This window comes from Alligator sinensis, unplaced genomic scaffold (assembly GCF_000455745.1).
Source record: "Alligator sinensis unplaced genomic scaffold, ASM45574v1 scaffold485_2, whole genome shotgun sequence".
In the NCBI taxonomy this organism is placed as follows: domain Eukaryota; kingdom Metazoa; phylum Chordata; order Crocodylia; family Alligatoridae; genus Alligator; species Alligator sinensis.
In genome coordinates, this window is record NW_005842069.1 from 2,522,795 (window position 1) to 2,545,921 (window position 23,127).

General features: G+C 43.0%; 1 protein-coding gene across 5 annotated transcripts in view; it reads left to right on the forward strand.

Moving 5' to 3' along the window:
• The window catches only part of LOC102381138 (cadherin-18), a 469,255-nt gene that overhangs the window by 426,060 nt on the left and 20,068 nt on the right, over positions 1 to 23,127 (forward strand). For all 5 annotated transcript variants that reach the window (XM_006023586.2, XM_025204105.1, XM_025204107.1 and 2 more), the window contains 2 exons: positions 8,636 to 8,757; positions 19,657 to 19,774. In XM_006023586.2, the coding sequence (XP_006023648.1) occupies positions 8,636 to 8,757; positions 19,657 to 19,774 (240 nt within the window). The remainder of the gene's footprint in view (positions 1 to 8,635; positions 8,758 to 19,656; positions 19,775 to 23,127) is intronic.

Below are 23,127 nucleotides of genomic sequence, written 5' to 3' on the forward strand. Positions count from 1 at the left end.
TGCCCTTGCTGAGCCAAGGTGGTTTCTGAGCACTCTTACCATCCTTGCTTCTCCAGGGACTGTTAACCTTTGGGCCTGGAGGATCGCCCCCTTAAGGTACGATCACCCCTCATGGACTCCCATCTCCTCTACCTTCTGGGCCCTCAGTGTCTCCCCCACTAGTCTCCTAAGCTCATTGAAGTTGGCCCTTCTGAAGTTAAGGGCTTTAGCCTTGGTGTGAGCCCTGGATGCCCTGCGTTGGATAATGAAAGCTGATGATCGCTGTTGCCCAGGTGGTCAAGGACCTGCAGTCCCCTCACCAGGTCATCGCCCGTGGCCAAGACCAGGTCCAGCAAGGCGTTACCCCTAGTGGGACTGTGTACTTCCTGGATAAGGCGAAGGTCCTTGAATACAGCTAGGAACATATGCGAGCGGTCAGACCTGACTGTCTGCTCCTCCCAGCAAGTGTCTGTGTAGTTTAGGTCACCCATGACAATAACATCCTTTGACCTAACCACCTCCATAAACTGACTGGAGAAGTCCTGGTCCAGCCCTACACCTGGTTGGGTGGTCTGTAGTAGACACCCAGCGTAAGGTCCCTTTCACCATGCCCCCCTTGTAGTTTGACCGATAGTGCCTCTGTCTGACCCTCTTCTAACCCGAAGATAATCCTTGATGGTGTGAGGTGCTCTTTGACATAGAGCACACCCCCCCCACCTTTCCTCTCTGTTCTGTCTCTTCTATATAGGGTGTATCCCTGAATGCCCACCGCCCAGTCGTAGGTAGGGTCCCACCAGATTTCTGTGAGCCCTACTAAGTGTGGGTTCTTACTCACAATCAGGAGCCACAGTTCCTCCTGCTTGCTCCCCATACTATGAGCATTAGTGTAGAGGCACCTGACGCCTCCTGAGGGTGCATGTGCCTCCCTCCCACTCCCAGGACAGTTGTGGCCCCCTGCTTCCTGGATGTTGTTGCTTACCTGGGCTTTTCTTCCTCTTGTCACCCTGCATGCTGGTGAAGCATCCTCTCCACTCAAAGTGGCCCCTTCCCCTGGCGAAGCCAGTTTAAAACGTGCTGTATGAGGTCAGCCAACCTAGAGGAAAAGATACGTCTGCCATTAGGGGAGAGGTGAAGTCCATCCCACCCCAGCATGCTCTCCTTACAAAAACAAGGGTCATTATCAAAAACCCAAAGCCTGCCTCATGGCATCAGCTCCAGAGCTGCTGGTTAACCACGTCAATTCAGGCCTCATGATGCCTACCCCGTCCACTTACTGGGAGAATGGAGGAAAATACCACCTGGGCTCCCATCTTCTTCAGTTGGTGTTCCAGGGCCTTGTAGTCCTCCATGATGTTATCTGGATTGCCCTTGGATGCATCATTTGTACCCACATGGACCAGAACCAGTGGGTAGTAATCAGAGGGCTTGATGATTTTAGGGATGGTCTCTGTGATGTTGTGAATCCTCGCTCTGGGGATGCAGCAGACCTGCCATGACCAGGGCTCCGAGCAACAGATTGGACCATCGGTTCCCCTCAGTATGGAGTCCCCGATGACCAGAACTTTGCGTCTCCTTCAGTGTGCCTCTTCTGAGCTGGTGATATAGGTCGAGCGGCTTCAATTTCTCTGGGGACCTGTTCTTCTGCCTCCTTCTCCAGGGGTCCAGGGCCGCATACCTGTTCCTGAGGGGTGTCCGGGGAGCAGGCACAGCAGTTGTATGAACTGCCCTGGCCTTGACAGGAACCTGCTGCCACCGATTAGTTGGGCGCTGTGCACGGGGGGTCTCTCTCGTGGATTCCTGTCCCTGCAGAGAACAGAAATGCATATCAATTTTGTCCTCTGCTGCCTGGATCCCCCGCAGCATGCTCACCTCAGCCTGGAGCTCTGCCACCTTCCCCTCCAGAGCCTGAAGACGCTCACAAGAGGGGCAGGTGGGGGAGTCACCAGACCTCAGTCCCACCCCAGGGATCCCACCCAGCCACCCCCACAGCGAGGGGGGCAGGTGGTCACCAGGCCCCCCCAAGGGCTCCATCTGGGTGGAAGCCTCAGAGTATCCCTGGAAGGGTGGCACCACTGGGCAGGGCCCCTGGTACCACTGCAAGTTGTCACCATGGCTCGCAGATTGTCCTTACCTCTCTCCTTATTGGTGGAGCCTCCTCCCTCCTGAGGAAGACTCTTTTGCTGCCCTGCCTGCTTCTACCTGTGGAAACACCAGCACACCCTTACAGAGCGTACCTGTTTGCGTACTCTGTTCACGCGCGGCTCGGGAGCGCGGCTCCCTGCCCAGCTCAGCAAAGAGTGATCGGGGGGCTTCCCCTCCGGATCCTCTGCAGCTGCGCCGGCTCCTGCCCCACTTACCTTTAAGGGATCAGTTGCTGCTGCCCCCCCTGTTGCTTCTCAGCCTCCGCCACCTCAGGTACATTGTAGGGGGCACATGTGTGTTGAGAGCCTGCACGTGTGCCCAGTCAGCCTCCTCTCCCTCTTTCTGCACCCAACTGCTGGGTGCTGAGTACTGTTTAGTTCCTCTTGCAAATTTTCTACCATCTTTCACCATTACTCCTTATGCATTTTCCTTGAAAGGGAATGTTTACTTTAGCCACAGTGAGCTGAATTAATGCCAGTTCATCCAACAGATACTAGCACAGTATGGGCATATTTACGTTTATACCACATATGTAGCCGTTCCTACAAAATAAATTCTATAATAATCTTTAGAGCCATGAAATATACTGTTACATTATGAAAAACTGCATTCATTTATCTTCTTAGACCTCCCCTGCACACTGCCTACAAATCTATTTTCACAGAGGCTTTTAATATTCTAAGTAGTCTTAAGTTATTTTTCATAGAAATAGAACCAGCTGCAAAATATTTCCTTCTTTATCCTTAAAGGTGGGTCAGATAAAAATGGGTTTTAGATATTAACATCCATATTGTCCAGACTAAAATTAAAAATGGATGACATTTCATACATGGAATATTGAAGAAATGAAGGTCTGATATCACAGGCTACAGAGCAGGTTGGGCCACCTGGGCCATGGCCTGACCAACTTTTAGCATATTCATTTAGCTAGCTATGCAGTTAAAAAATAGCTACCCAGTTTTAACCGGAAGGACAATTGCACGTTTGTGGGTTATATAAATTAGTGTGCTAAAAGTTGGTCGGGCCACGGCCTTGGTGCATGGCCTATGTCTGATATGATCTTAACAGCTAAGGTTGGAAACCAGTTTCTTTGTCCCATGTAAGAGCTGGGATTTTAGGCTTTCCGACAATGTAGCATCTGTTTCCACCATTGGCACAAGACTTGTACATAATAGTCTGCTAGAAGGAGATTTGTTTTGTATCCTGAGTCTCTAATTCCAAAATCTATGTTGATTTTCCTTTCTGTTATTGATTTGGTTATTAGCTTCATAAACACTTTAGGAAAACAATCTCATCTTTGTCTTTGGGGATGTGTGAAAAAAGAAAATAGTTTTTATATTGTCCCATGGAAGTAGCCAGATATGGTTCTTCCTGACCCTGGGAGGGTGCTCAAAGGTTTGAGTAATTTTCAGTAATGTCTTGGCTATGGTAAATATAATGTTCCTGATACTTCAAGTTACTAATGAAGGGCACCATAGAAGAGGCAGTGCTCGTTATAATGCGATACAGTGGTAGTGATTCACCAAATGCTGAATGAGATGTTATCATTCAGTAGATGATGAATCACTTACAGAGTCTGAAATAGATATGTCATTGGCCAGAAACCCAATAAATCTTGTAGTGCCCCTTTGTGCCAAAGAGCATTGCCATAGCTCAGCCAAAAAGAGCTCAATGTTTCATCTCTGTTGCAATCCTATTACTACTAATAATGTTAATAGTAACAAAATGCCATCTGAGCAGTGTTCAGTGGGCTGAATGCTACTGATGTTCTGCCACATATGCATGGCAGGAGGTATGACTGTGGGATTGTGCATCAGATCCAATAGTGCCTTATTGCTGTTGTAAGAGGAGCCTGATCTTTGGCAACAAGCAGGCTACCATGGCTGGGAGCCCCATTTGCTGCGGGGGCTCCTAGCGGCAGGGACCACTGTGGCAATGCACTTGCAGTGTCTGCCACTTTAAGGGCTGAGTCAAGCAGCCAGCAGGTGCTTGATTGCAGCAGCCATTTTAAAACACTGGCTGCCTATATAAATACAGCAGTTTGCTGCTGACAGTGAGGCATAAACATTGCTTTGTTGAAAAGCTATATGAAACATCCAGGAGGTATGGGCAAGAGCTGATGGGGATGGCTAGGAGGCTCTTGGCCCTGAACATGACCTAAAACTGCACCCTGCCAGGGATGGGTGGCCTGTTGGGGTGCTCCTGATGGTGTGGGAGCCCTCAGGAGATGCCAGGCCAGTTACCACCCTGGTGAAAGGTGGGTCAGGGCATCTTAACCCCTAGCCCCCACAACACTGTGGTTACAAGGGGCCAGGCATGGCTGTGGCCATCTGAGCCTCCACAAGAGAGGGAACTCTGGAGCCCTGAAAGAGGGGGTAGATGTATAACCCCAGAGAAGGGGTGGTAGTGAGGGCCTGGAAGAGAGTTGAGTAGGGCTGAGGCTCAGCCTGAAAGGCAGCACATAGGCCAACCCCCTGGAGAGCAAGTGGGTTGAGTAGGGGTGAGGATCAGTCTGAAGGGCAGCCCTGACGGAGTATGCTGAGTAGGGCTGTGGGATGGCCTGAAGGGCAGCACATGGGCCAACCCCTTGGAGATCAGGTTGAGAGAAGTGTGGAGCCCCAGAAAGAGGGAACAGAGGACTGAGAGCCTGTGAAAAGGTCAAGATTACATACCTGGAGCAGGCCCCTGGCCAGGGGAGTTTGCCCAGCCATGGTGGCATGGCCACACTCCAACAAGGGCTCCTGATTCCCCCCGGTGTTGTTTTATCACCTTGCTGGGTAAAGCGGCTTGGGCTCATTAAGCAGCCCAGGGTTATTTCTGGTCTTGGGAGATGGGATGAAGAGGGATGGTAGAAGGGAGAGACGGGGCATGTCTGCTGCCCGGAATTGAGGTCCCCAGGAACAGGGCAAGAAACCTTCAGGGTCTTTAGAGCTCAGAGGAGCTCACATGCCTAAAGAGGAAAAATGCTTCTGCATTAATTGGTTGCTGCGCTCGGTCAATTAAGCTGGCCTGGTATCAATTACTGAAGGAAAAAAACGGGAAATGTGGTTCCAGCGATTAAGCACTCGTGGATTAAGGGCACGGGGAGGGAGAGTCTGCATCCGAGTCCTCTGCAGCCAGGAGAAGCACCAACGGACAGATGGCAAGTGGCCTGTGGTTTTATTTCATTTGCTAAGAAGTTTGTTGGTTTTGTTGTATATACCTGGTCTGACACCGGGCAAGTGACGGTCAGCCCTTTGTCGGGGAGTCATCACCCCTCCCCCATTAATTAAGTCATCAAACTTGTGGCAGACGAGATAATAGTGAGGAAGACCAACCCAAGTGAGTTGGCTGGAACTGGCCTTGGGGAAGAGGAAGGCCAGTGAATGTCAACGAGATGCCAAGGCCCACGTCCGGACGTACATGGTAATATCCCAACAGAGCCCAGTATGTGGGGCTGGGGCAGTGTGTGTTTATGTATGTTTATGTAAAGATGCCCCAGGAGGGCCCAGGGCAAGCTTGGCCTAGGAACTTGGCTGGCCACTACCCAGGTGAGAGTCCTGGGAGAGGCCCAAAGGGACTCTACGTCTGCCACCCAAGGCATGATCTGGATAAAGCCTATGACCTACAGGAGCCGCTCCAAGAGGGAACAAGACAGAACAAGTTGTTGATGCGAGGAAGAGACCCTGTGAAAGGGGTTGGAATGCGAGAGGCCCTAGTGAGAGGAGTGAATGTGTGTGTGAAAGAGGCCTGACAATGAGGGCTAAGCTTGGCCTGGCTCTAGGCTGGGAGCATAATGACACCATGGAGGTCATCTGCAAGGCATGGGCTGCAGTGTAGGGGAGGTTTGAAGCCGCAGATCATGCCCCCAGGCGTGGGGCATGTGATGTGCAGTCTCCCTCATTTCATCACTTGTTTTGTGAACAGCAAAGTGGTGGCAGGAAAGACTGGGTGGACTGCCCCATAGAGACAGGTGGACAGGTTGGCATGAGACCCGGCCCTGAGCGTGCCCTCTATCACAACCACATGCAGCCAGGACTGAGAGTCTTACATTCTGGGTCCTGGCTGCATGTGGTCCCTGCCCTGGCACACCTATATCTCCTGCCAGCTGCCACAGCCCTTTTAACAGCTGTGCCCACCCAGAATTTATTTCATGCCTTACTGACATAGCTGCCATAGAAAAGCTGCATGAATCCAACATGAGCTGCTCTGGTGGCTTCACTGTAGCATCTGCTATGTGTCAGCTGATGTTCTGGCAACAGAAGCAACCTAGTGTGGTATAGTCAGACTAATACCTAACTATGCCCAAAGTTATGTTAGGAGTATCATGAGCATTAAAGTGTTCTCCATAGTTTGAATTACTGATTTTTTTAAAATCTTCCTTTGTGTTGCAGAACAACTGAACCAAAGAAGGGTACATGTCATGCCTTACCTTCCCATATCGTATGATCTCCATGAGCAAAGGATCGCCAAAAGAAAAATGCTAGGGGTGTAGATTGTAGTAAGCAGTTTAACTGGAGCAAGGTCCTTCCTGGGTACTGACAGGGAACATCTACATTTTCATTAATGCACTGTAGTTACTGCACATTAAGTTTAGTACTTGTATAATCAACATTACTGCATAGTAGCACTGGCACACGCCTTTTTTAGTGAGAATACTCTGCAGTAGCATATTAGCACCGTTGGTGATATGACGCACTACTGCTCAGTATCAGGCTACTGCACAGTTAGTGTCTCATGTAGATGTGCCCACAGAAGCACAAGGTACCTGCTTCTAGTGTTAGGGCAGAAATTTCTGACATTTGGGTTCTGAAAGAGAGGAGTTGCCTGCATTACTGTTTGTTAGCACTACTAAGCAGGCAAGCAAGACTTGTGTGCATTTGTAAATTAACAAATTATACTAAAGTGTATGAGTGTATCTCCAGTTTCTGCTCCAAAACTAATCCAAGAGTCCATGGGTTGTCCAACCTGTTGGCCAGGAGTATCATGTGTTTCTCCATAGTACATTCTGGCCCATGTTGTGATCTCACTCTCTCTTCCTTCCTACCTACTTCCCTACTGTCCTATATTTATTTCTTTTTCTTTTACATAGCTATAGTGTCTGCTGATGGGAAGAAACTGCCAGATCACTCTGCTTCCCTCTCAGCTAAAATCTTCCTTTTCTTTCCCCCAAAATTGATGGGGCCATCCTTAAATAGACTTATTCTGTGTCAAGAATTCCATTATGACTGCTTCTTCTGGAACATCCCCCCTCTCAGCTTTTCCTTGCCCTCACTTTAGCCAGTTTTTCCATCCCTGTGTTGATTTTTGCCTCTTTTTTTTCTGTCCAGGCATTTCTACCCCTAGTACTGCCTCTGGGTGCAAGAGTTAGGATCAGACACTGCTGAATCACAGGTTATCTCAAGCTGAGCTTCTAGCTGAGTTCATTCTTGTAATTCCAGTGGACTGAATGCTACTGGACAGCCTCAGCTGCACCAAAGGTGAAAGCAGATTAGCCAATGAGCATTTAACTGTATTTGGCCAAACAAGAGGAATTTACTGACTCCTCCCTTAGACTGCTTCAGGATATGTCAACAGAAGAGAATCCTGAGGAGCTGTCAGCAAAGATGCACTAAAGCTGACCCCTCTTGAAAAAATTATGATGTGTGCAATTAAGGTAAAGAGAGAGAAAAACATCTTATAATGAGGAGTGCTAATTAATAAAGGTTTTTCATGTAAACCTCTTATAATGATATCTGAAAAGTCAGGCTTGGAGATGGGAATGTGAGAATATATGTATGGATCTAGACAGCCTGGTTCATCATATAAAACTTCTGTTCATTGAAACCTGTCTGCATTTGTTGTGCTTTCTTATTTGGTCACATCTAAACTAGTATGATGAACTATATCTTTTTCTGATATTTGTATTCATTATTTTATTACCTTTAGGATTGTTCCTACATATTTAAACCTAATTGCAAACTCCCATCAATTTCAGTGATGCAGGCTCTAGCCCTGATTTCTCATTTGTGTATTATTGGTAATAGTATGCGATACTTTGCTCAAAATTTGTAGGCCTGCATGTCAAAATGGTTCATATGTATATGCTTATTTAGGCTTCCCTTTGATATTTTCTTTTCATGACCTGATATCTTTCTGGGATTGAAGAAAACAAAAAATATTTAATTTTAGATTGTATTCAAAACCACAATGACACGTGCAGATTAATTGTGAAACCAATGGATTATACAATGTGACATCATGCAGTACATTCTGACAACTTTCTCCCACTTCAGTTCCTGAGTAACTTATAATTTCCTCAATATGACAAAATCCCAATTTAACATTCATGCTGTGCTTCCATATTCATTTTTCATTTCTCAGTAAGTTAATGAGACTCAGAAAACAACATTCTTTCAAAGTTATCTTTACCAGAAGTTCTACTGTAGTACTGAGTTTCCAGCAAGCCATCATTTAAAACAAGATTGTTTAAGCTATGTCTTTAAGGGGTGTATTAAGACTGTCAAATGGTTGAATACATTCTTGTGTGTTACAGACAATCCTGGCCTGCTGAGCCATGTTCCAGTTGGCATTAGAATCCTGGATGTCAATGACAACCCTCCAGAGCTTGCCAGAGAATATGATATAGTTGTCTGTGAGAATGCAAAGCCTGGTCAGGTAACACATTAGTCTCACAGTTGCCTTTCTTCTAACACATGACAGAAGAACTGCTTTATTTCTGTTAATGCCATGTAAAAAAGAGGTTTGATTTGGTGAACACTTAAATACTGTAATTCTTGGAGGAAGGAAATAATCCCATTATAGCTTTACATTTCAAATTAAATAAAACTTTTACATATGATAGGATAAGGGGAAAGTACATTTCAATATCTTTTAATTTTTGCTAAAATACAAGTATCAAATATTTGTGTTTAATCAAGATGAGAAAAATTATAATCTTATCTGATAAGTGAATGAAGGCTTATCATCATCAGTAAAAGGGAATAATTACCTTCTCATCCCAGTTTTACCTGGATACAAGGCTTCATAGATTCTTTGTACAATGGCAGATACAACATAGTTGTAACAGTGACTCTTCACATGTTAGCTGTCTTTAAGAACAGTTTGCATAATAACAATGACAGAGAACATTATTCTTTCGTAAGGGATCCCTTTAGATTGACACCAAAGTTTCATATGGTTTCTGTATTCAAAGTGAGACTGAACTGGATTACTGCTCTCCTGCTACTTCCATTGTTACTATGCTCCATCGGCATCCATGGCTTTATAGCACTTCTAACACCCTGCACCCTCTTTGAGGGTTGCACACTGTAGCTATCACTTTCCATTGGGCATCCACTAGTTCACTTCAGTGTTTTAAGATGGATGTTAGTGTGAAATTGTCTTCAATACTCTCTGTTCATCTGGGGATACATCCATGCTATTTTACATCATGACCCTTGCTTCAATGCAGTTTAGTGCCCCATACTAATGACACTTTGAAGGACCTTCTACTTCAGTAGCTCAGTATTAAAGAAAGCAATAGTCTGCATGTTACTAATGTACTTTTTAACTGAGAAGATTGTATTACTTATATTGTTTACTATTTACTTGTATTTTGGTAATGCATCAAGTTCTAGTGAGATTTGGGGTGTCATTTTGCTGTATAAAAATGCTTATAGGAAACCCTGGGTCCTATTCCAAAGAGCTTGACCAGCATTAAGATGAAGAGGAATGAGGAGAGTAGTATCAGTAATGTAACTAAGAGGTACAGGGGGATGCAGGGCACTTGGACCAAGAGGCAAAAATAGCTGGCAGCCCGGATTCAGCTCCTAAATGTTTCCAGAGTGTTGCTGGAGATGCATAGAATCTTTTTAAAGATTCTAATAAATATCTATTTATTTATTTATTCATCAAAAATATTAAAGCAAACTTGGAAGGTGGATTAGAATTCTATTACTTTTTTTACCAAATGTGCATACTGTAATCTCCACTTTTAATATTTCAGGTCACTTAGGCATTCATTTCTTGTAATCTCGAAAAAAGCAATATGCCCCCAAAACTATATAATATCATTTATACTTATGCTAACTTTGATAAAAAATAAAAAGTAACTGTTAAAATAGAACCTTCCCTGGGAATAATATTTTTCTTTATTGTAATACAAAATTTGTTTTAAAATATTGATTGACTCCACAGAAGTTGTCACAATTAGAGTATTGTGGGCACCACAGTGTGAAAGAGAGTTTCCAGGATAGAGGTTGTTGGACTAAGAACTAGCTTAGGGAAGACGATCCATATTTGAGAGATTCCCAAATGTATTATAAACACTTTGGTTAGGTAAATTAGAATATGATTGAATATGGAAGGCATTAAGCCCCACCCCTAGAAGTTTCTGTGTTAGGAATAATAGAGCTAAAATGTAATATTTTATATTAGATTAGGTCAATAATAATTAATGTAGCATAGTAATTTTGACCATTGCTTGAATTTCGTAGTCTCTACTTTGCTTTTTAAACAAATTATCTACATATTGTTCATTCATTTGAAAACAGGATTCGTATATTAAATCAGATATGTAACAACAAATATGGATGCAAAAACTATTAGTTACAAAAGGCACTGTCTTGTGAGGTACTTTGTAGGTTTATGCAAAGCAGTTTCTTTTGGTTTTAAAAACATGTATTTTGATAGTTTTATTTTTTGTTTTCATCTTCTATTTGTCTTGGGGGTTTTGTGTGGAGGGATTGGGCATCTTTTGGATTTAAGTAATTCTCAAGTATTTACAAGAAGAACATTTTGAGTTTTTTAATACTAACACATTAGGCTCTAAATCCTATCTTTATTGAAAACTTTAACTATTCTAAAAAATTAAATGGGAAGGGATTAAACCTGCATAGTTTTTGTTTTACCCAATTAGTAAATACTTAGGTAAAACATTAGCAAGTAATTAGAAATTCATGGAACTTGGTTGTAGGAATGGGTGGAGTTTTAAGTGGCATTGAGAACTGCTAGAAATGTTTGGTTTGTTATCATTTAGAAACACTTGAAAGGTAACAAAGGCATGTTCTTTTTCAGGCTTCATAGTAATGAATTTGCTGGGAAATTGTTTCTCATTCCATTTGTAGTATATATGAAAGCTGCTGATCAATGCAGCGGAGGAGTGATAAAAGTTTAGTGATGGCCAACTTTGTATTGTTTGATGATTAAATATGCTGAAAGTTTTAAAAAAAGAAAAACAACTGAATGGACTAAAGTAATGAAAACCAGTAATTCTTCTGAAAACACAAACATTTTAAAAAGCTTAGTTTCTGTATAGGAAAGTTTTGTACCAACCTTAAAAAGAGCAGAAAAGCTGTTTTCTCACATGCAGTATGATCAAATATTTCATTGTATTATACTTTGTCTTTTGAAGTGGAAAGGCAGAGCATTTCTGATTTTAATGATCCTGTAAGTGAGATATTTTTTGTACCACTGTCTTTTGTTTAAAACATTAATGATAATTTAACCCTTACGTTGTGCTTTTTAGTAGAGTTTCATTTAGGAGAGTCTGTTTGTTTTTTGTTATTTTGGAGGATTTAAGATAACCTGTAAATTCAGTCAGTAATTATGTAGAAAAGCAGACTTTCAGAGTAAATACCGAGTGAAGTCTTTCAAGACTGGACTGAAGACTTTCAAGACTGGACTCCTTCTGGACTTCAGCAAGGCCTTTGACACTGTCGACCAGCCCATCCTCATTAAAAAAAACTAGGCAACTGTGGCATTGATGTCTACACAGTCAGATGGATTGCAAATTGGCTGAAGGATCGTACTCAGAGGGTGGTGGTGGATGGGTCATATTCGACCTGGGGGGAAGTGGGCAGCGGAGTCCCCCAGGGCTCGGTCCTTGGGACCGCACTGTTCAATTTCTTTATCAGCAGTTTGGACGATGGGGTGAAAAGCAATCTGTTCAAATTTGCTGATGATACCAAAATTTGGGGTGAGGTGGGCACACTAGTAGGGAGGGAAAGACTGCAGAAAGACCTGGATAGGTTGCAGGGGTGGGCTAACAAAAACAGGATGGGTTTCAATACTGACAAGTGCAGAGTGCTGCACTTGGGCAGTAGTAACCAGCAGCACACTTATAAGATGGGAAACTCCCTTCTGAGAGCACGGAGGCAGAAAGGGATCTTGGAGTCATCATTGACTCCAAGATGAACATGGGCCGACAATGCGAGGTCATGGTCGGCAGGGCTAACCGGACCTTATCGTGCATCCACAGGTGCATCTCAAGTAGGTCCAAGGAGGTGATCCTCCCCATCTATGCGACACTGTTCAGGCCACAGCTGGAGTACTGTGCCCAGTTCTGGGCACCCCACTTCAAGAGGGATGTGGACAACATTGAGAGGGTCCAGAGGAGGGCCGCCCGCATGATCCGGGGACAGCAGGGCAGACCCTACAATGAGAGGCTACAGGACCTGAACCTGTTCAGCCTTCACAAGAGAAGGGGGGACCTAGTGACCATCTATAAACTCACTAGGGGGGACCAGAAGAGTTTGGGGGAGACCTTGCTTCCCCTAGCGCCCCCCGGGATAACAAGGAATAACGGCCACAAGTTGTTGGAGAGTAGGTTTAGATTAGACATCCATAAGAACTACTTCACAGTTAGGGCGGCTAGGATCTGGAACCAGCTTCCAAGGGAAGTGGTGCTGGCTCCTACCCTGGGGGTCTTTAAGAAGCGGCTTGATGCATACCTGACTGGGGTCAACTGAGCCCAGTTTTCCTCCTGCCCAGGCAGGGGGTCAGACTTGAAGATCTACAAGGTCCTTTCTGACCCTACTTCTATAAGAAAAGACTAAAATAAAATAAAATAAAAAAAAAGGAAAAGGATTACTGAAATTCAGTATCCTATCCAATGAAATGGGTGTGTTTAGCCAAATATTTAAATATAACTGAAAAAGAGGAATCATCTCATCTTATACTAAAGCCTGTTTCAGGATTGCTAGAATTCTTCCACAGTCATCATAAATCTGATGGTTGATTGACCAAAGGCTAGGGTTTTTTTTCCCCACTGATTAGGTGCATAAGTAGATTTAGGTGCTCATATGCATCTGAAAAATACTGAATGCAAAAGGTGGCTCGGTCCATCCCCTCTTCAGTGTTATTTGTGACTCAAACATAAAGATAATGTGATGTTACGTTACAAAAAGAAATGCTTTAATGAATTTTCAAGACTTCACCAAGGTAGAATAGAATTGTACTTGAGCCTCAGTCCACTCATCTACCTAGTAGGTGGAGTATAAGCTAACCCTAACAGACAAGAAGTCATGCCCAAAGTGACTTTCGGGATATCTGCATTTATATACATCTATACAAAGTTTGGTGAAATTTTCTCAGCCTGGGGAGAAAACATGGCAAATATTTTATACATAAAGTTACCTTATGAGGACACACTAAAATTACAAACTCGAAAATCCTGTGGGGAGGAAACTGAGGCTTATACCACTAATTCCAAGATCTCAGAAGAAATCATAATTAATCACATTAACTACAAAGATTCAAAATGTTCAATAACAAACTTTTGAAGTAATTTAGATACTCCTTGGAAATGTTCTGTTATCCAGATGACATGAAAAATGGTGTAGGCTTAAATTGAAGAGGTTGAAAACGTAGAGGTTGAAAACGTAACATGAACAAGGTTTCCCTATTGCTCACTTTACACCTATCTCTGCTGAATGTCTGCTTTACCAGGGAAGTTGTCACATCCCCAAATGGCAAAACTTACAAGTGAAGCTGAATCCAGTATTTTGTTAATTTAAAAATCACCTACATCCTTACTGCACAACAGTGTACTATAGCACAATTTTAATATTTTTGTATTGGTTTATTCCAAAGTGTCTAATCAAGGATAAGTTCTGGAAAGCTAATCGTTAGTAAAAATGCACTTGCACATTAAAGGGACTTATAAATTAGTAGGCAGGAATATTTAGCCAGTAAACTGGGTAAATTATTGGGTTCTTTTGCTTTGCTTACGTACTTGAAAAAGATTTGTATTACTACTACTATTAATATATACTACTACTACTTATGAGGAAAGTTTGTGGATTTTAATGTTTAAATAATATGTCCAGGAACTATGTTTGGAATGGAGCTTCAGTTTTACAAAGAATTTTGCAATGTTTAAGTTTGAACCAAAACAGTGAAGTTTCTAAATTCTTTGTGAATTCCTTTTATTGGTTTCCCTTTCCTGGGAAGGGGGGGAGCATTAAGAGGATGGGCGAGGTAATAAAAACTGCATCAGGACTTGTTTCTCCAGGCTCTCTTTCTCCTGCTCCTTCCTTTCCCAAGAGCTCAATTTATCTTTTTTAAATATGTCAGTAAAACTTAGTGTTACAAAGGATTTATTTCAGCAAAATCCCTAAGGCATCTTCCACTCAAAACACTTATGAGGATAACACCATTTGAAAACTCAACTCCAGACTTTGTTACTCTAGTATTCACCTTGCTTAGGAAATTTTTTATCTCACAGGGACTTATGAATGACGCATGATAAACATAGCTTGAAGCACGGGACCAAGTTTCACCCCATCATAAATGAGTGCAATTCCCAATGAGGTCAGTTGGAATAATACCAGAATGGCATTTGAACCTGTGACAGAAAGAATCAAAAGTTTTATAGCTACATAGTTCAATCCACCTAAGAAGTAAAAGTATACAGTGTAGTTTTGATCAAACTAATGAACTATGATATAATTTTACTGTCACTGTAAAATCAGATATACCTGAGCCAGAACTGTGACCTACTTTGGTGGAAATCAATTTCCTTATAGTTTTTCCCTCCAAAAGTTGCTTAGCAAAAGCCTACAATTTAATCACTTCAGTGGAGCTATGCAAACGAACATTGTGATGATAACCTAGCCCTATGTGGTTACTTCAGGCTACCCTGATAAGCTACAAATCAGAAACAAAGTTAAAATGTTATTGACCATTTAATTATAGGAGTTGTCTCAACACATTGCATATAGTTCTTACAGAAAAGAAGGATCTGCTTCCATAAACTTCATACAGGTATGTTCCAAAACTGGACTGAAGAGGGAAGTCATTTTCCAAGGAAAATGCTGACATGTTTCATAAAATGTGACGAACAATTGAAAATGAAAAATATCTGGGTTTTGATTTTTTTTCACTTCTCATGAAAAGGGTCAGAAACCCAATTTACCATTAAAAACCATTTTGAAAAAATATTTTTGACTAGCTCTAATGTACATTTCTCCTATTGGAAGGTATCTTGTTCTACTACTTTTTAATGCCTTTTATGCCCCTTCAGTTTTATGACTGACTGAAGAGTATAATTAGCTTTCAAAACCAGGAGACTATAGCTAGTATATTATCTTGTAAATAAAGCACAACAAATAAGGTTGTGTAGCGCTTGCTTTTGATCTAAATTGTAACTACTTATTAACAATGGGTGAGAGTAAATGTGCATTAACTTTTTTTTTAGTGGAACCAGAAATTTGATCCATTTGAAAATATTCCCTCCTTAAATATTGTCCCTACCCCCGCACCCTTTAGTTTGTCTCAGTTCCAGCCTCAACATCAGAAACCAAATATGTGAATTTGAACTAATCCTGTGAGTCTTTTCCATCCTCATTCCACTATGCAAAGCCATCAGTTACAGTTATTCCCCCTTGTGATTGCCATCTTTTCAAAATGTAACGTAGGACAATTAAATGTTACCAAATCTTTTAAGAAAGACTGCCATGGTTTAAGACTGCCTGTCCTCCTTCAGAACTCTAGGTAAATAGATGCTCTAAATATAACATCTAAATATAACATGGAATGGATGTCAGAAATGGCCTACCATTGTACAAATAAATTATTGGGGAACCTTTAAAAAAATCTCAAATCGCTAACCCAACTCACAGAAATAATAATTATATAAAAATAGCCTACTTACAAGCTTCAGACTCATACTGTTTATAAAATAATTAATGGATGATATTAGCCCCTAAAATGTGTTTCTTTTGTTTTGCTTCTCCTGTAGAAGTGAGGCAAAAGATAGGGCATGGTGGCACCTTAGGCCTTGGTAAATGTTACATTTATGACACAATTAACACATTAATCTCACTTTAAATACCAGTAGTAACTTTTCACACCTTCAGGCAACTAATGGCACAACAAAATGAGAAAACAGCCATAAAAAATGTTCTGCATTATATAGTATTTAATCCCAGATTACAGAAATTTCTTGTGCATGTGTGGTATGGAGGACATGTAATTTTGGGGGTCTGGGATAAAATTTGTCATATCCCAAATTGTGCAATTAAATTAAGGCCTGCCAGAGGCCTTAGCAACTAACTGTGTTAAGGAAGCATACATTTTTATAGATAGCAACCTGCAATGGAGGGACTCCTATAGAAGTGGGTATACTGGCTCTGTCCTATAATTCTGAAGATGGACAGAGACACTTAAGACTTCAGAGTTTTGACTTCTAGTTAAGTTTGGATGAATTTACAAGTGTGGCAAATTAGCTGTCTACAACCCTGAACATGAATTCTTGTGAGGAAAGACTCCACTCCCCATTCCCTCACGCCACCTCCCCCTGCCTGAAAATTTCTGTAATTTCTATAAAACGGACAATCCAATCTTAATCAGGAATATAACAGAAAGGGTCTTCTTTATGTTGTTTTGTCACTTCAATGTGCAGTCCAAGCAAGAATATGAAAGTGGAAGGAGGGAAACACTTAGTGCCTTATTATACCTTGCACTTTGAGCTGCTCACCTGTTGACTAGTGTTAGTGTTAGCTCAAGTCTGGAGGAGTCACAGCTTAAGGCTAAAAACCTTCTATGACTGTCTGCCACCTGCACAGCTGTGCCTTACTACTAGAGGTCTGGTGAGCAGGGACTTGACAAGGAGCTACAGCTGTGAGTTGCCAGTATAGGGCTGGTGAGCCAAGACAAGCTTCTTTTCCTGCTCTAGGTGGAAGGGTATGAGAGATGGGTTTGGGTGGGGTAGGAAGATGAAGCTGGAAGGTGAAGAGTTAATGGAATGAGAGTGGGTAATGAAATGAGGGGAGGGAAGGGTGGTGAAATGAAGGAAGTCAGCTATTGAAGGATAAAATTTAAAAAGTAAAACAAAAAAAAGAAATAAAGAGGAAGTACATTAAAGATCTCATTTTAATAAATTGATGTTACTAAAAGTAGTATGTATTAATAATAATAATACATTATTATTTATTAATACTTTGGGATTGGGGCGTGGGGGTGTGGTCATGCTTCCCAGGGTGGCTGGGAGGTGGGAACAGTGAGGAAAGGTACTTTTTGGGGAGCTACTGCTCCTGCGCTGAGAAGGAAGCCCCAGTTCATGGGGACCTGATCTGGCCACCTCTATTGTTCCCCCCACCAGATCCTACCCCTGGACCCATCCATGTCCTGTGACGTGGCTAGCTGATATGTGCTCTGCAGGCTGTTTCCTTGGGGTTGAACCCCTGAGGGTAGGAAAGTCACACCCCTGGGGGTGGGAGGGGAAAGTTGACTTCTCTACAGATTTTACAGACGTTAGGGTTGGATGGGATCTCAAAGATCATCAAGTCCAGGCCCCTACCCCAGGGGCAGGAAGTTAGCTAGGGTTGAAGGATCCCAGCAAGATAAGCATCCAAACATTTCTTGAATGAGTCCAGAGTAGATGCCTGCACCACTTCTGGAGGGAGTCTATTCCAGGCCTTGGAAGCTCGGACAGTAAAGTTTTTCTGTATGTCCAGCCTAAAATGGTCTTGGAGGAGTTTATGACTTTTGGTCCTTGTTTTTCCTTGAGGCGCTCTGGTGACCAGACGTTCTCCCAGATCCTGATGTACACCCCTTATGTACTTATGTACCATGTCCCCCCTGAGCCTGCGCTTTTCCAAGCTGAAGAGTCCCATGGCTCTCAGCCTCTCTTCCTAAGGCCTATTCTCTTGCCCTCTGATCATGAGCATGGCTCTCCTCTGGACTCTCTCAAACTTCTTGACATCCTTTTTGAATTGTGGAGCCCAGAATTGGATGCAGTACTCCAGCTGCGGCCTCACAAAGGCCGAGTACAGCAGGAGGATGATATCCTGAGATTTACTTGAGAAGCATCTATGGATGCAAGCCAGAGTTTTATTTGCTTTACCAGCTGCGACATCGCATTGGTGGCTCATGTTCATCTTGTGGTCAATCATAACCCCCAAGTGCCTTTCAGCAGTGGTGCTAAGAAGCGTAGCACTGCCGAGCCTATAAGCATGCTGCGGGTTTTTTTTCCCCCCGAGGTGGAGTACCTTACATTTGTCAGTATTGAATCTCATCAGGTTTGTATTCACCCACTTAGTAAGTTTATCCATCTCAGCCTGGATCACTAGCCTGTCTTCAAGTGTGGATGCTATGCCCCAAAGTTTAGTGTCATCGACAAACTTAGCCAGTGTGCTTCTGACACCAATGTCCACATCATTTCTAAAGATGTTAAAGAGAACCGGTCCAAGGACAGAGACTTGGGGGATGCCACAGGTCACGGTGCACCATAATGATTCGCTACAACCTTGGAGCCATTTTCCCAGCCATTGGACTGCGATGTAGCTGAGGCCACAGTTGGCCAATTTTTCCATGAAGAGGTCATGGGACACCAGATCAAAAGCTTGCCAGAGCCATCCCTGAGCAGTAGAGTTTTGGGGATTGAAAATCTTTCCATCCAGAACAGGAGGATAGGGGAGGGGACACTGCATCCTGGGATGCTGAAGGATGTAACCTGGGTGAGTCATTTGTGCTTAAAACTAGATTCAGGTGTTAATATGTGGACAATCCAGGGGTTAAGAGCTCTACAAGGTGCCTAATATTAATGTGTAACAGGTCCCTTAGTCAAACACTTGAAAAGCGTAGCAAAGTTTTGCATTTAATTTCATTTGAAAAAATTAGCTAAGGTTTTTGGGGTAGGGATTTTGTCTTTCCGGATACACTCCATTGTCAATGTTGTCTGTCATAAGATCTTTCATTGTATGTTTTTACTGGGAAAGCCAAACTAAAAACAGTCACGAGTGCCATCCTGCATATTCTTCTATTCCACAGTTTGGGGCTGGGTTCTGAGAGGGTTCATGCAGAATGCTTTTGTTGTATGCGTGTCACCTTGATTTAAAGTTTTTTTCTTTACCAATGTTAATGTTAAAAAAATATCAGCTATCATTGTAAATATATAGTAGGGACAACAGGCAGAGGATGCTTTAAATGGAGACATTTATTTAACCCATATTTTGTCTCTTGCAAATAGGTGTTTATCTAAAACTGTAATTCTGAAAGTCCCTAATCTAGATGCAATCTAGATGATAAGGGCTATTTTAGTATCAGAACCCTTACTCAGAACTTCTAAAACATTAGAATGTTTTAAAGTTTCAATGCTTTTACTTTCCCCAAAGCATGGCTCCTAAATTATTTCATATTAGAGAAATCAAGCTAATGGGCCTGTTGTTTCCTGAATAGAATTTGGCATCAGCCAAGTAAAAAAATTAAGTAACTTAAAGGTTTTGCTGAGGTGAGGCAGCATTTGGGTCAAGTTCAAATTTCAACACATTCACTATTTAATTTTTATTTCAGGTTATTCAGACTATCAGTGCCACTGACAAAGATATCTCTGCAAATGGGCCAAGATTCCGTTTTTCTCTTGATGAGGGCCTTTCTTTGAATCCCAACTTTACACTAAGGGACAATGAAGGTAAATCAAAGATATTAATCTATAAGAAGTGGGTCTCCATTTTCTCTGAGATGTCTCACTGAACAGAACAATTATGCTCACTTTCCTTGTCAGGACGGGAAAACAGTAATCTATCAATGCTGAACTGGCTGGTATCAAGGACACAGTTATGTACACAGTGTGTTTGAAATGTGAATAACCAGGGATTGTGTTTTAAAATACCCTGTTATATATTCTATTCCATATTTACTTTCTATGTGATGCTGTACCAAGAATTTATACTTTATAGGTCTTTCAGTACATTAATAAGCATTTTTTTTAAATAAGTACATGAATTTGTGTTGGCAGACTAGTTCTTTGCACATCTAGTGAGCGCATCTACACAAGATGCTTATTACAAAAGATGCCTAATTAACTCCACCGTAGGTTAGTACTGCCAGATAAAAGTACTATCCTAAGGTGGAGTTATTTACTCTGCTATAATGTACATGTAAAGGCTGATGGGGCTGGCTGGGGCACACAGGTGCTTTAGTGTGGGGGCTGCCTGCCAGCTGGCCCTGCACTCAAGCACCCTCATGCTCCAGCCAGCCCCTCCATAGCACATTTAGCCAGGTTGGAGCAGCCCTGGTCTGACAGGCTGACCCCCAGAGCCCCCTGCCAGCTCGGGGCTGCTCTGCCCTAGCTCAACATGCTGCAGTCCCAGATGCACATGTAAACACTATGCCAAGGAACAATGAACTTCAGTGTGAAGTGCACCAGAGATTATTGCATTGCTTTAATATTTATGTGTAGATGTGTAGATGTGCCCAGTAGGTGCTTAACTGTGGAGTAGATTAGCTGCGGAGTAAAGCATCACCAGCTACACGCATGACAGTCTACACACAGTAAACTAATTAATGCCGGGTAAACTAACTAATGCTAATTTGTGGGGGGCAGTACTCTCTTATGCCGGGGTAATTTACTGTGTTTAAACACACATGTAGATGCTGACCATGGGCATTAATTGTGCCCTGTCAGCCCAGCCAGGTGGGGGCCAGACTCTTGCCTGCTGCTTAGCCACACAGCTCCACACTTTCAGCATCCTTCTAGCCAACCTAGCCAGCCCCTCTGCCACCTGATGCTGCCATCCAGAGCCCGGGCCTGACCCCGGTGCCTTCTGTCAGCCTGGGCCTGCTCTGCAATGGCTCAAATTGCTGCTTTCCCCAGGCACAGCATTTTCACATAGTTTACTCCAGCTCAATCTGCCCTGGAGTTTATTGCTTCACATTAATTGCAAATGTAGACACTCCCACAGAGAGACATATTAATCTACCTTGTAGCAAGAAGTTTAACTCACAACTGAAACTAAAAACAAGATCCTTATCATATATTTCCCTAGAGTTCCCTTCCATAGTCTACAAGGAAGAAGTAACTCTGTAAAATATAAATGGAAGTCTGTATCTTTCTAAATGCATAGTGTTGGGTTTGTGAAGTTTACATATCAGTCCTTGTTTAGAACTTTCCCTAAAGGCATGCTTTAGTCCTATAATGTGAGAAGAACACTCTGAAGTGAATTTGCACTGAACAGTTTTCAAATACTTAAAACTTTGATATGTCTCAACCTTTTTGTTCCCAATCTTGGCAGAAGACTCACTTTTTATGCATCTGACACATTTGAATTTTTCAAAATAATGTTTTCTAGCTTTGTACACTCAGAAAAAGGATGACTACAAATTTGTTAAAATGTGCTAAATGCTGTTTTTTCATGGTTGGATTACTGGGATGTTTAGGGATTTTTTTAAAATTCATACATACACGCACACAATCAACCTTCGGCTGAAAGTAGCTTGAGGAAATTCTATTCAGTAATGTTCTTCAGAAAATGATAAATGCCAAAAATAGGATTTAGAATGAAAGTGTCTTTCAGTGAGAAGCACACCATATCACCACAGTGCTATATTTCTGAGAAGGGAGAACAGCAGGCTTTGGATTTCAAAGTATGCCTCTATAGGTAATTTCTTCTCTGTTCTTGTTTCTCTTAGAAGTAGGCCAAAGCTGCAAAATTTAGCAATGAATGCAAGGCCTGAATGTATCATTGCCTAATTCTTTTGTACTCTATACAGTAGTGAATCAAGGCCCTAGATTTTAACAGCTATTTATTTTGTGAACTTAGACTCAAGATCCAGGCAGGCAATGCACAGATAGACAAGGTGTCAGACTAGGCCCTTACTTAGATACATTGGTTGGATCATTAATCAGCCTAGTGCTTTCTTGTTAATCGGTCAGGAGATTCCAGCAGTGGCAACAAGTATCATATCTGTCTTGAGCAGCCCAGTAAATAGTGCATCACCTTCTGGGTTTGTTTGCTATATTGAAGGATAAACATGAAAGCTGGTTTCTGACACCCTTGTTCATGAACAGGGATCCTGGTTTCGTCTGATAAAAAATTGCAAATTCTCTGATAAAACTTGCAGGTTCTCTGATTAAAAAAAACCCAAATCCACAATTAAAATGAAACACCACTATATATCTATATCTATATCAGCATCAATTGAAAACAATCTTTTATGGATATATTTACAATTTTAAAGAAATTTGGAAGTCTGCCAGTGTCTCAATCACTATAATAAAATAAATGCTAAATACCTATAAAGTTTGGTATTCGACTTTGAGGTTTTATCATGTAAAATCAAAGCCCCCCCACCCCCTTAGCTCACAGAATGCAGGTCCAGGCCCCTGACTCCCCCCCAAAGCCCCCTGGCTCTGCTGATACCCCTCACCCCACCCCACACACACACCCATGGCCCTGCTGGTGCCCCTCACCCCCACCCACAGCCCCCTACCCTCCTTAGCCCTGCTGGGGGGCTCCCAGATGCCAGGGACCCAGTTCTGCAGCCTCCTGCCACCCACAGCAGCACGTGAGACTTGGCTGCTGACCATGGGAGGCTGTGGCTGCTGCTGCATAGCAGGGTGTGGAGCCCAGCTTCCCCTACCCCATGGTCGCCATGGCCAGAACAGAGCCGGTGGGGGGGCTGCCCACACTGCTGCCCTCCCCTAGGGCCTCTGCAGCCCTGCAGGTGGGACCTGGTGTGGCAGGACAGAACAGGGCCAGGTGGGGAAGCTCCATGCTGCTGCAAGTTCCATGTTGCCCTGGTGATATACCCCCTGCTTGCACCGCAGCAGCGAGGGGAACAACCCTGGCTGCCCCCACTGCTGCCAGGCAAGCAGGAGATGGCTCACTAGGGAAACATGGAGCTCAGAGCGGCAAGGACCTTCGCTGACCAGCCCCACTCTGGCCTGCTACACCAGGTCCCACCCACTGGGTTGCAGGGGCCCCGCGGCAGAACAGCAGGGTGGGAAGCCTGAGCTATCAGCAGGGAGGCCACACCCTCTTC